This window comes from Delphinapterus leucas, chromosome 2, assembly GCF_059928025.1.
Source record: "Delphinapterus leucas isolate spDelLeu-1000000601 "Yukka" chromosome 2, BTC_Dleu_Yukka2, whole genome shotgun sequence".
In the NCBI taxonomy this organism is placed as follows: Eukaryota; Metazoa; Chordata; class Mammalia; order Artiodactyla; family Monodontidae; genus Delphinapterus; species Delphinapterus leucas.
In genome coordinates this window covers 39770329-39784013 of record NC_143130.1, presented here as the reverse complement: position 1 = coordinate 39784013, position 13685 = coordinate 39770329, and the positions used below count along the sequence as shown (strand labels likewise).

General features: G+C 45.0%; 1 protein-coding gene and 1 pseudogene across 8 annotated transcripts in view; one reads left to right on the top strand and one right to left on the bottom strand.

Annotated features, from left to right (window-relative positions):
- LOC111169682 (large ribosomal subunit protein uL23 pseudogene) lies at nt 1–615 on the bottom strand (annotated as a pseudogene).
- A 6798-nt stretch (nt 616–7413) lies between these two features.
- Nucleotides 7414–13685, top strand: part of ZNF592 (zinc finger protein 592) — a 59706-nt gene continuing 53434 nt past the window's right edge. For 2 of the 8 annotated variants that reach the window (XM_089906747.1, XM_089906736.1), the window contains exon 1: nt 7812–7900. Coding sequence is in view for 1 of the 8 variants with exons in the window: in XM_089906750.1 (XP_089762876.1) it covers nt 7826–7900; nt 8518–8648 (206 nt within the window). In the remaining 7 variants the exon portion in view is untranslated. Of the gene's footprint in view, nt 7901–8517; nt 8649–13685 lie in introns of those variants that run through there. The other 6 variants (XM_089906749.1, XM_022563962.3, XR_016392002.1 and 3 more) reach the window with 5 other exon arrangements.

The window sequence follows — 13685 nt, the reverse complement described above, 5'->3', positions numbered from 1 at the left end:
TGTGTGAAAACTTTTATATTTAGAATTAGCCAGCTGGACTCAGTTTAGGTGATCCCAATTTTGTTGGCAACATCCAAAGCATCATAGTCAGGAGCCAGGCGAACATATGCCTTCTTTTTTCCATCAGACCTGGTCAAGTTGTCCACCTTGGCCATGTCAATGTCATAGAGCTTCTTCATAGCCTGTTTAATTTGATGCTTATTGGCCTTGCCATCCACAAGGACCACAAGTGTGCTGTCTTCTGTCTTCTTCATGGCTGACTTGGCGGTGAGGGGGAACTTGATGATGGCATAGTGGTCAAGCTTGTTTATCCTAGGGGTGCTCTTTGCAGGATATTTGGGCTGCCTCCTGAGCCTCAGTGCTTTGGGCTGTGGCAAGCTGGGTGACAGGTGAATGTTTTTTTTTTTTTTTCTGGCCGTGGACACATTTCAACTCTGCTTTCTTGGTCTTCAAAGCCTTTGCTTTGGCTTCGGCTTTGGGAGAGGCAGGGGCTTCCTTCTTTGCCTTTGGTGTCATCTTTGTGAAAAGGAGGAAGGACTTTTTCTTAAGGAAAAGTTTCTAGGAGTGGTACTGATGAGTCAAAAGAGAGTCACATCTCTATTAAGGCTCTTTGCAAGTACTGTCAAATTGCTTTTTAAGAGAATTATACCAATTCCCATTGCCACAGCTTTCTCTGAATGGACCAATTGCATCATCTCATTAGCACTGGAAAGTACATAAGGTGTGTATATATATATATATATATATATATATGTATCGTATATATATGTATATATATACATATATATATGTATATATATATATATATATATACATATATACTGTTAATGTAGTAGGTGGTATTGTGGTATTACCATGGGGATTTCTGTGATAGCCATGCCAATCCTAAGATATTTAAAGCCATTTTTTAGCTAAGTGGGAATGGAGGGACAGTGATTTTGAAGGGATGGAGTAGAGAGAAGGTAAAGGGATTTGCTCCTTAACATTCCTCCTTCTCCATCCTGCCTCTTCATCCTGTTTACATACCACTTTCTTCCTTTTCAGTGAGCTGTGCTTCTTCAGGGCCTAGAATAGTGCCTGGCACTATCCTGAGTATCAGTAAACATTTATAAAGTGTATACATAATGGAAGAAGAATGTTAAGATATATGCACCCAGAGTTGGTTATACTAGTATATGAGCATTAACCGGTTTTGTTTTAATGAACTCTCTGGAATCAACACTTTCCATTCCCTCCAAATAAACATATTGACTAATGCCCAAGCCTGCTAAATGCTTTGGATTAGTGAGTCCATCTCTGGAATATCTACATACTTCTTCCTACCAGTTTTGTTAGATGCCTAATAAGAATCTGTTGTGTTTGATCCCAAAATTGCTTATGACAGCTGTTTGCCAGAGTATAATTAATTTAATTAAAATTACATAAACTGATGACACATAAGCATGAAAAAGAAAGAGTTGTTTCTATGAAGTGTCAGTTGAATGTTTTGGAAATATTAGATAGAGACCAGTTGAAAATTACTGTCAAACCAGACGTGAGTGAGAGAATTAAGAAGGAATTTTTTTTTTTTAAGAGGGAGTCTCTAGTTATATTGCTTTGCAAGAAGCTCTAAGTCCTCAGTCAACTTTATTTTTTTAATTTTTAATTTTTGGCCATGCTGTGGGGCATGTGGGATCTTAGTTCTTGGACCAGGGATCAAACCTGTGGCCCCTGCAGTGGCAGTGTGGAGTCTTAACCGTTGGACCGCCAGGGAAGTCCCCCTCAGTCAACTTTAAAAAAACGAATTGGAAAGCATAGAAAATATATCATGGATATGAATTGTGTAAGAAAGACAACTCAAGAATTCTAATCGCCACTGTTGCTCACATAAAAGTTTTGACCTCACATCAAAAGATTCGCAAGTGGGTATTCCTTATAGGTTTGAAATGAAAATGAAATATTAAGGTTTGTATTTGTCACTTTTTATAATTCACTGCTTTAATATACTTTTCCAATTAACTGACCAACTACTGGGCTAGATCCAATTTGTTTGGGCAGGGATAAATCCTTACTCCCCATTCTTTTTTTTTTTTTCCCCCCATAGGAAGTCAGGTAGGAGAACTTGTCCTGGTTCTTCCAGGTGACCTACCTAATTGGTGAATTTGGATCTGCTTGCCCTTATAGAGAGGGCAGTCTTCTCTAATCATACATGGTTAAAGTTGCTAGACCTCTGCAAGTTGTAGGTTGGAGTTTTGGGGGAGAATATTTTAATTCAAAGAATAGTAAAAAGACTATTGGTCATCAACCAGAACATTCTTCAGCTCAGCTTTATTGGTAATAAAGTTGATATTTTCAGCTTTTCACTGGTTCCAAACTTCTAAGTAAGGGATAAAATTTACTGTCCCTGTAGTACTCCAACAGCGTTGGATCAGATGGCTTCTATGTGTTGCCACAATCCAGACATATTATTTCCCTTTTATTTTAGTCCATGATTCTGTTCATTCAAATAAATAGTTGTCTCTGGTAGTCTGCAGGCAGTAGTCTAATCTTGTTTGAAGTTCAGTCTGTATCTCAAGCTAGACAAAGGAGAAAACATTTATGCCTCCTGAGAAATATTGAAATCAGGAAATATTTACTGAGAAGGGAAGAGAAACTCAAACATGGCTCCTGCCAATCCTTCTATTCTCTCCCCCACCGCATCCTGAGAGAGTCTTGCCTGTCCTGAGGCTTTCTGGGACATGTAAACATGGCAAACTTAAGGTCACTGCCTGTATGGATATTTAAATGAGAACTGCAAACATAAGGAATAATAGTCTAGCCTTTTTTCAATGTCCTTTAAGGCATTTTGGAGCCCTATAATGGGTCATAAGATCAATGACCAGTATTTAAGAAGAAATAAAAATAATAAAGTTGAAAATATCAGAGTGTATTGCATACAATGGTAATATTTCATGAAATGTTTTGTTTCAGAGGTGTGTGTGTCTGTGTGCACATGTGTATATATTCTGCGTTGAGATGTGGAATATATTTCTTATGGAGGTTCAGAGTCAGAAAGAGCGCAAAGAATATTATTCAGCCATAGAAAAGAAGGAAATCATGCCATTTTTGAAAACATGGATGGATCTTGAGGACATTATGCTAAGTGAAATAAATCAGAGAAAGACAAATACTGTGTGATTTCACTTATATATGGAATCTAAGAAAAAGCTGACCTCATAGAAAGTTGTAAAAAAACAAAAAAGTTTTTGCAAGCATTGGTTTAAAATGCACATTTCTTCTTCCTTTCATTTTCACTCTTTGCTAATTTGTTCTCTGAAACTTCTGCCTTGTGAATAAAAATTGTAGTAACGAATAACCAGAGAAGCAAGGGCCAGTTCTCACTCTGTGAAAAGGGAATGCAAAAACTTTTGCCCCTACCGCTTCACTCTGAGTCAATCAGATGCCCAGATATCATTAGGGTAGAAGGGTTAAGATCTAGAATCTCATTAAGGAAGAGGATACAGGAACATTTATTTTAAAATTTATCACCTGCACAGTTCAAGCTCCAGGGTTCTCCCAGCTGTCAAATTACAAAGGGTTCAACTTGGCATTCAGGACTATTGCCCTACTTGTCCAGACTGATTCACCTCAATTTCTTCCACATGAATCTGTGCTCCAACCAAACTGACCTCTTGGTGTTTGCTGAACTTCTCATTCTGTATCATTGTACTGTTCCTTCTGCAAAGGGCAGCCTCCTCAACTAGCTCATCTCTGCTTGTCAAAGTCCCATCCATCCTTCAAATATCCATTTCCAATTTCCTTTCCTGATTCCTAATATCTTTCTTCTGAATTCCATAAATATCTTTAAAAATACCTTTCATAAAAATACACTTTAAAATATCATTTTTCCTGATTTCAAGGTAAATATTAATGTACTACTGTAAAAATAAGAAAATAAGAAGTCACAGAAGAAAATAAAAATACCATTTAAAAATCTATGTGTGATATTATTTTATATTACGTAGCTCAAAAGTACTATTGCCTCCATTTTACCGAAGAGGAAAGGGATGATCAGAGAGATGAGGTGACCGGTCCAGGGCAGCACAGAGAGTTGGTAACAGAGGCTGGACTTGAAGCCAAGTCTCCTGATTCCCTCTGTGATGCTCTTTGATGGACACCATGCAGCCTCTGGGCACAGGAGGGGACTTTGGAAATAGCTAGGTCTGGGACTTCCCTGGTGGCACAGTGGTTAAGAATCCACCTGCCAATGCACGGGACACGGATTCAAGCCCCGGTCTGGGAAGATCCCACATGCCGCGGAGCAACTAAGCCCGTGTGCCACAACTACTGAGCCTGTGCTCTAGAGCCTGTGAACCACAACTACTGAGCCCACGTGCCACAACTGCTGAAGCCCGCGCGCTCTAGGGCCTGTGCTCCGCAACAAAGAGAAGCCACTGCAAAGAGAAGCCCGCGCACCACAACAAAGAGTAGCCCCTGCTCGCCACAACTAGAGACAGCCTGCGCGCAGCAACAAAGACCCAACGCAGCCAAAAATAAATAAATAAATAATTAAAAAAAAAAAAAAAAAGAAGAAATAGCTAGGTCTGCTGTCCAGAGCCCTGCTTTATTTTCCTGTTTATACCTGGCGATCCAGAACACTACTAAAAAAGTATATGCGTTAAAAAAAAATTAAATTGCATTTATTTGTTCTTTATTGGTAAAGCACATAGTATAAAATTCAAAGGGCACAAAAGGGCATACGGTGATAAAAGGTATCCCTCATGCTCCTGTCCCCCAGCCATCTAGTTTCCCTACCCAATCTCATTTGTGTCCATCAGATATGTGCTATGCTTGGATAAGCAAATATATATGTGTGTAAATATTAATTATATATATAATTTTTATAAAAAATGGAATTATATTCTACCCTGCTCTCCACCTTGCATTTTAAAAAATTTGAAGGGAAGGGGCAATATTGGGGTAGGGGAATAATAGGTACAAACTATTAGGTATAAAATAAGTGACAAGGATATATTGCACAGTATGGGGAATATAGCCAATATTTTATAATAATTATAAATGGAGTATAACCTTTAAAAATTGTGAATCACTATATTGTACACTTGTAACTTGTATAATATTGTACAGCAACTATATTTCAATTTAAAAAAATAAGCAGATTCTGGGATGAAAGATATTCAATATGGTGTTATCCAATAAACCCAATGCAAATAAATGTAAAAAAAGTCTTTGTGTGATACACATTTATGTATATTTATATATTACAAGCTGGTATCATATCTTTTAAAAAAGTATTTATTTATTTAGTTAGTTTTGGCTGCGGCATGTGGACTCCTAGTTGTGGCATGCATGTGGGATCTAGTTCCCTGACCAGAGATTGAACCCGTGCCCCCTGCATTGGGAACACAGAGTCTTACCCACTGGACCACCAGGGAAGTCTCGGTATCCCATCATCTTACGATGTGCTTTTTTTTTTTTTTTTTTGCGGTACGCAGGCGTCTCACTGCCGTGGCCTCTCCCGTTGCGGAGCACAGGCTCCGGACGCGCAGGCTCAGCAGCCATGGCTCACGGGCCCAGCCGCTCCGCGGTATGTGGGATCCTCCCGGACCGGGGCACGAACCCGTGTCCCCTGCATCGGCAGGCGGACTCTCAACCACTGCGCCACCAGGGAAGCCCCTATGATGTGCTTTTTAATTACAAGTATACACCATGTCATTAATCTTTTTCTTCAACATGATTTTTTAAATTTTATATCGGAGTATAGTTGATTTTACAATGTTGTGTTCAACATGATTTTTAATGGTTACAAATAAACTATAATTTAACAATTATATAACACTGGGCATTTTGCTTGTTTTCACAAGCATGGTACCGTATTTGGGGGGAATATACATGGGGTAGTATCCAGGGAATAGTGACAAATTTCCTAAAAGAGCACAATGGAGTATAATTTTGGAAATAAGAAATTGGGGCCAGTGATAATTTGAAGAAATGTTAAGTTCTCCCGTGAATCTTTGGAAATGTTGGCAGGTATGCTGCATTTCCCACTCTAAGTGGAATAGGGGTTTGAGCCAATTGCACTTAAATTGTAAAGGGCAGTGACCCCGCAGCAGAATTATGGTTGACTTTGGGGGTCATCCAGGCAGCTGGCCCATGGAAACATGCAGGGCTGAGTATGCATGCCTCCCCACCTCAAAATATTTCTATCTTTGTGTATCCTTTAAATCTAGCAGGAAGAGGTGTGCCTCTTCTCTGATTTCTTCCTCCCCCTTCTCCAGCCCTATTTCCTTTTTCTTTTCTGAGATCACGCATCATTAATTATCCTATCCCTTATCTTTTATTCTCCCCTCTCAGCTCCTTTGAGAGCTCGTCCTCAAATAGGAAAAAATAAAAATAGGGCCTCCCTGGTGGCGCAGTGGTTGAGAGTCCGCCTGCCAATTCAGGAGACATGGGTTCGTGCCCCGGTCCGGGAGGATCCCACACGCCGCGGAGCGGCTGGGCCCGTGAGCCATGGCCGCTGAGCCTGCGCATCCGGAGCCTGTGCTCCGCAACGGGAGAGGCCACAGCAATGAGAGGCCCGCGTACCGCAAAAAAAATAAAAACAAAATAAAAATAAAAATCACCTCTCTCTTTTACTCTTACTACCCCTGGAGCTATAGGCTTACTCTTTTCCCCCTCTCCCTGCCAAACTTCTGGAATCATCACCCTTTACTGCCTTCATTGCTTCACTACCACACACCCCCTACCCAAGTGGTCAACTCAGCTTAGAGCCTGGCCCACGGCAGGCCCTGGCTGAAAATCAGTTGCACCCCTCGAGCAAATTGGCGTCTCTTTCCCGGTTCTTCAGAGGGCATTTCTCCGTGGTTAGCAGTGGGTGCTCACTGCCAGACACCAGGGCCTCATCTCCGTGCTCTCACACCCTCAACCTAGTTGCCACCTTAACGCCACCAGTTTCCAGGTACTCTAGGTTCTTGGAAGGTCCTGCCCTGGCCATCTGCCCGTCTCTCCAAGTTCTCACCTCGCAGTCATAGCTTCCCCTGTAACTCAGAGATGTTGCAGTCTACCCCTGGGAGGCACCCGTTGCCAGGCCTCCAACTCTGTTCGCCGCGGGTCTCACGGTCACCCCAGAGACAACATGTCAGAGCGCCCCGCACCTCCAGGCCTGCTTGCAAGTCCCTAGATCCAGCGATGACCGAACATTTAGGGCGCACCTACTAAGTGCCAGGCCCACGCCACCTCTGCTACCTTTCACTTAACAGCCTACTAGGCCCCACTAGGTGCCAGATCTGAGGGAAGAGGACGCCGTGCCGGCTCCAGAGGCGCTCGCTGTCCGCTGGGGCGAGACAGCCGCGTAGGCAGATCGTGGCCCTCTAGTGGGGACCTCGGCCCTGACCGAAGGCCCCTGCCCTGGAGGCCGGTCAGAGAACGAGAGGCCCAGGTCGCAGGGAGCGGCCGCCGGGCCGGAATCGCGCCGGGCGCTCGGCGGGGCAGACGGGTCAGGCGAGGGCGGGGGCAGGGCCTGGGTCTGCGAGGTCTAGGGTCCAGCTCTGCCCGGCACCGCCCCCGCCCCGCCCAGCCCGTCGCTGTCGCCACCGCCGGGTCGGTGCCGCGCAGCCCGCCTGGGGCGGGAGGCGGTAGACGGTAGGCGAGAGGCGAGAAGCCGGGCCCAGTCCGGGTCAGCCCCTCAGCCGCACCGCCCTGGGCGGGTGCCCAGGTCCGAGCCGCCTTCCGCTTGCCCCCCCCCACCCAACCCCCGCCCGCGGCCCCAGCCAGGTCCCGCCGCCAGGCCGGCTCCCGCCCCCGCTCCGCCCCTGGAGCCGCAGCCCCGCCCGCCACCGCCGTCGCCATGTTGTGGCTCCCGCAGCCGGCGCTGGGGACGCGCGCGGCCGAGCCTGGGGCCTGCAGCCGCCGCCGCCGCCAGGTAAGCGCCCCCCGCGGGCCGGGCCGGGCGGGGCTTGTGGGCCGGGGCCGCCGCCGAGGCCGCTCCAGCCCGAGCTGGGGGCTGAGCGGAGCCAGGGCCGAGGCCGATCCCGCGCCCGCACCGCGGCCCGGCCCTGCAGCCAGGCGGACCCTGCTCGCCGCCTGAGGCGGCAGCCACTTCCCCTGACCGCCGCCTGGCGGGCCCCGGCCGCCACCCCACCCCGCCCCCGGCGGACGGGCAGCCTGCCCCTTCCGCCACCCCGAGCCACCGCTACCCCGCCGGGCGGGCACGCTGCTGTCCTCCCGGCGCGGGACGGGCGGCCGCCCTCGGCGTCGGCCCGCGGCCCCCCGCCCAGGCATGGATAACGGTGCCGCTTTCCCCCGCTGGGGCGCCCTGTCAGCTGGACTGTCCCGGTCGCCGAAGAGCTGGTGTCGTCACGGGACAGACACTTGGGGGATCGACCTTATTTGGCGCCCCTCAGTCCTTCCCCCCACCTCCGCCCAAGTTCTGACCCTGGGGGAGGTTTTTTCGGGAGCAGACGGGTATTCCTGCTCCAGAGTTGGGGGCCCAGGGGGTGACCAGGCCTGTTGATCAGGGTGGAGATTGTCTTTCTACAGGGGCTCTTCCTGCCAACCCGGAGGGGAAAGGCTCAATGTGACCCGAGGGAGGACGGGGAGCGTCTGCTGGACAGATGGCCTCCTGGCCTTGGATCAGCGCATGTGAGGGGGAGGGGTCCGTACGACCTTAGGTATGTCTGCTTCTGAGAACCCCAGGATTATTCGAGCTGCTCAGGGATTTTTAACTTTTTGTTTTCTTTTTTGAGTAGGCCAGAGGTGGCATTAAAAATCCTAGATTGGAATAAATCCACGGGCCCACCCAGGGCAGCATGTCTGGCACCCAGGACTAGCCTAGAATAGGACTGGCAGTCAGAGAATGGGACTTGGGGTAAGATGGTATTTGGCTTAGGGTTGGCTCACTTGCCTTCAGCTCTGTGTTCTGGAGGGCCTGTACAGTGCCTCTGTTGGTGTGTACAGTGTGGCTGAGGATACAGGATGTGGACAGATAGATGCCTGGCAGGTGCTTGGTGGGATTTCAGGGGTCTGTTTCCTCAAACTCACAGGTATATTATACAGTGAAAGAGAAGAGGAAGCAAGGTGCTAACACATATTTTGACCATTTTCCAATTTTTCCACTGGTCATGGCTTTGATTCATTTAGTAAAATTTTACTGAGCACTTATTATGTGCTAGGCACTGGACTAGGTGTTGGGAGTACAGTGGGAAACCAGAAAGACGTGTTTTAGCTTGAGCTCATAGACCAGTGAGAAGGCCCGATAATAAATAATCTTGAAATTTCATTCAACAACAGATATTTGTCAACCAATATGTGCCAGCCATTGTTAGATGTTGTGAAGAAAGCAAGCAAAAATAACTGCCCTTGTGGAGCTTTCATTCTAAGGGGCCAGACAATAAAATATATAATAAAAATATAGTCTGTTAATAAGTGCTAATGAGAAAAAGAAGATAGGGAAGGAGGATATGAGTTATTGGGTAGGGACTGAATTTATATTTGAGTGGTCTGGAAAGGCCTTCTGAGAAGGTGTCTTTTGAATAAAACTTTGAAGGAAGTGGTAAACTAATCATTTCAGACTGTGATGAATACAAGGAAAGAAAGGTGAAGAGAGTGGTAAGAGATATGGGCCTTGATTTGGGTTGGGGGCTCAGGGAAGGCTTCCCTTGAGGAAGTGACATTTAGGCTGAGACCTGAAGGAGGGTGAAGAGTTAACCATGTGTGGAGCAGCAGAGAGCTTGGCAAGTTGGAGGAAGTGAAAGAGGCCTGTATGGCTGGAGGGGGAAAAGGAGAGGGGAGATAAGTTTATAGCGAGGTGTGTCAGATCACTGGGGACCTTGGGGACTGAATGCCTTCCCTCCTTAGTTTGGATTGTATCCCCGGTGTAATTAGGAACCTTTGAAAGGTTTTAAGTGAGTGACATTATGATATTTACATTTTGAAAGGACTCTGGTATGGACAGAGATAAACAGGTAAGGCAAGGCTTTCTGTGTTGAGTGGCCACACTACTTGATCTGCTTCGAAAAGCCTCACGCAGTCTGGGGGAGGATCCTTTTCCTCAGAGAGACTATTTTGCCCAGCTTTTATGAAGGGAAAGGAAAATAAATGAACATTTATGCAATGCCTGTTAGGTGGGAGAATCCATTTTAGAGACTTTTGCAAACATTATCATATTTAACTTAATCCTCCCTGCACTCTAAGAGAAAGGGGTTGTCCTGCCCCCTTTACATATACAAGCTCGGAGGAGTTAGATGACTTATCCAAAGCCATATTTGTAACATAATCTGTATTAAAACCTAGATCTTCCTGATTCCAGAGCGCACTGGCTCTGGAGCCAGACTACTGAGTTTGTGTCTTGCTTTTGCCACTTACTAACTGAATGATTTTGAGTTATTTAAACCCTCTCGTGCCTCAGTTTCCTGTTTGGAAAAGCCTCAAGCTTTTCTCAGCTTAAATGCAGAAAAATGTATCTACCTCCTAGGGTTGTTGTGCTGATCAAATTAACTTAGTACAAATGTTAGCTGCTGTTATTACTTAAAATTTTAAAACACCCATACTGCCTCCGTGCCCTATTGTCATTTTGGATGAGATTAAGTATATAGACAATTTAATTCTTGAATATTGTGAGACTCTTTCCCTCTAAATAACTTAATGCCAATGTTCCATGTGATCAGTCCTTCAAGGTTGATCTCTTATTTCAGTCTTGACACTGTGCTAGGGCTTATGGATACAATGTGAGTTCCTTGCCTCAAGAAGCTCAGGGTATCCAGGGGAGGTCAGATAATTAAAAGAATGAGCTACAATGTATTTAACAAATTCTCTAAAGCCTTTGTAGTTAGAGAACTACAGTTGGGGGCAGTAAGAACTAAATGCCTGGGGAAGTAGGGAAGGCTTTAGGGCGAGGTGACTTCTGAACTGGGCTTTAGAGGAAGAACAGAAGTTTTGCAGGCAAGCAAGACTGGGCAAAGGGCAGCCTATGAAGAGAGAGTCATGTGTGAAAGCATGGAGCCATGAGAGACTTGGCTTGTCCAGGGATGAGGCTGGGAAGCTGATTTGGGCTTGTGAAAGGCAGGCCAAGTTTGGATTTAATTCTGTAAGTCACAGGGACATATCAGAGACTATTGGGTGCATCAAATACATATCACGTGATGGGTGTTGCTGTTAGAGAGTGGAGACAGATGTCATCCTGGGAGGTGACTTTAGTTTGGTGGGATCTCTGTGCTTCAGGATCTTGTTCTCAGTTTCATAAACCTGAAATTCAGTTTGTAGGGCACGCAGAGCTGATTGGATCCAGGGAGGCTGATTAACCAAACTTGGAAGAGACTGATGCATAAACTCAGGGTATTAACTAGCCTTGAGAAATGAAACTGCAGAATGACAGATGTTTCTCTCCTCTGGCCATGGCCCTCCCCACCCCCACTCCCTGACTTCTGGCCAGGGCTGGGACAGACTAACAAACTCTTGCTCCTCAATTCCCGTTTGTTTTTCTCAGGCTCCATGAAAACTAACCCTTTTTGTTAACATAATCTTTCCTCAAGCTCTATACAGTATAGTTAACAATGATTATTTAATTGATAGAATGAATGATTCTGTACTGTTTGGGTGGGATCCTGTGTTTGTGAGACTTAAGGAAAAGGAGGAATAACTTTTTTAGAGATAAAGTATTGGAAAAGGTATGCAGATACCAAGTGGTGTGGGTAATTTTGTGGCCAAGGGGTGGTTGTGGACAGATGCACTGGAAATTGTTCGGAGAGTAGAGGTCTGTGAACTCTTGGAAGAGGTGGGGCAGGGATGGTTTCTTTTGGTTGCACTTGAAGGAGAGATTGATTTAGGATTTTCATCTTCCCTACACATTGGAGACAGAAAAGAAGGTAATAATTCTTGCCCTCTATTCAGCGTGGTCATGGTGAGCTTTCCTGTTGGATTGCAATCTTCATGAGGTTTGAGCTTCGTCTTAACACTTCCTTCTGCTTCCACAAAACTGAGAAGAGTTGTGGACCCTCTAGAGTTTTGAATCTATTTTTCTACAGCAAAAAATAAAATCCAAATAGACCAACCTAGATTATGGATTAATTATTTTTCTTTTAAAACTCTAAAGAGCATTCATGTAGAAAATGTAGGCAATTCAGATAGGTATACAAATGAAATAAAACTGATAAATCTTATACCCTAGAGCTACTGTTTTAATATTTAGTGTTTTTATTAGATGTTTATCTCCAGCGCTGTCTTTATATACGTTTGTTTTAACTTTTTCTTTTCCTACAAAAATAGGAGCATCCTGAATAGGAGAGAGTTCCTAGTGTTGATGCCTGTGAGGTGGAGTAGTTGCATGTACCCACAGTCTGTGTATATTTCCATTTGTGGGCATCTGGTCCATTGTTCTCCCCCTTCATGCTTTAGGAGTGTAGGATGGGATATACACTAGCTTATTAATTTGGGGAAATGTTTTTAGGGATAAAAGTGCTACTTCAACCAACCATTCATTTTTATTTGACAGTGGGAAGTGTTTATGTATGTGTTGAAATGGCACATTGGATCCTTTTTATGACTGAAAGAAAAGTTAATGAACGCCTTTTGAGTTTGGTGTCACCACAGAGTCATTCCTCAAATCCATCAGCAGAGAATAGGTGTCCTCTGTTTGCTGTGTGACTTTGGGTAAAGTCACATTTACCCACATACTCCATTTCAGATTCTAAAGGTATTGTATCCAGAGGTAATGGTGTCCCCCTTCCTCTCATTTACATGCTCCAGGAGATAAAAAGTATGATGATGTCTGTTTATGTGATTGATTGTAGAAAGACTTATGCTATGTTGAGTGAAAAAAAGGGGTATGTCTGCTGAACAGATGAACTCCTGGCCTCAAGTCAGTATGTGTGTGGGGCAGGGAGTCTTTATGACTTTGTTAATGTCCATTTGTGAGCTCCAGAAATATTGGAGACCCCTGAAATTTTTTCGAGTAGTTCAGGGGTGGCATTAAGGGTCTTCTGAAAACTAAATCCATAGACTTTTCCAGAAAAGCAAGAGCAACACCCTAGGTTTAACTCAGAATAGGTTCACTTCTTCTGCAGAACAGAGTTTATGTCAGATCTTACCTCTGAGTGGTGGGATTAGAGTGGTTTTTACTTTTTTCTTTATATTTTTGCCTGTCATTTGAATTTTCTATAAGCTTATATGTCATCATTACAAAAACAATGGGTAAATCTGTTTTTAATTTTAGAGACAAACATTGAATGCCCTAAAGCAAAAACTCAAACTGCCCAGACATAATGTCCCTCTAGAAGAGGTATGATGTTGGAACTGGCTATCCCTCCTTGGTAGGCAAGGAGGCTTGCCTTTGGTAGATGTGCAGTAAAGACAGCTCTCCCTAGCAGGTGACTTAGGCTAGAAACTTTGATCAGGATAGTTCCTGAATTCAGGGAGCCACAGCTGCACCCATCTGGGAGGAGCTGATGAGCAGAATGAATTGGCTTCTAGCTTCATTTGTTGGGTGTTTTTTGGGGGCATGCTTCTAAAGAAGTCACTTCTTTTGGGCATGGCCCTGGGTCCTCTCCCATGGACCACAGCGCTCTTAGTCTCCTACACATTGACATGGGGGATGGTAAAGAGAGGGGTTCCTATGTATGAACCTCACATACATTCCTGGAATTTCCCTCCTACTGGAGGTTCAGCCCATCCTGGGAGTGAGGCAGGGAGCTACTTCATCCTTATATCCATCC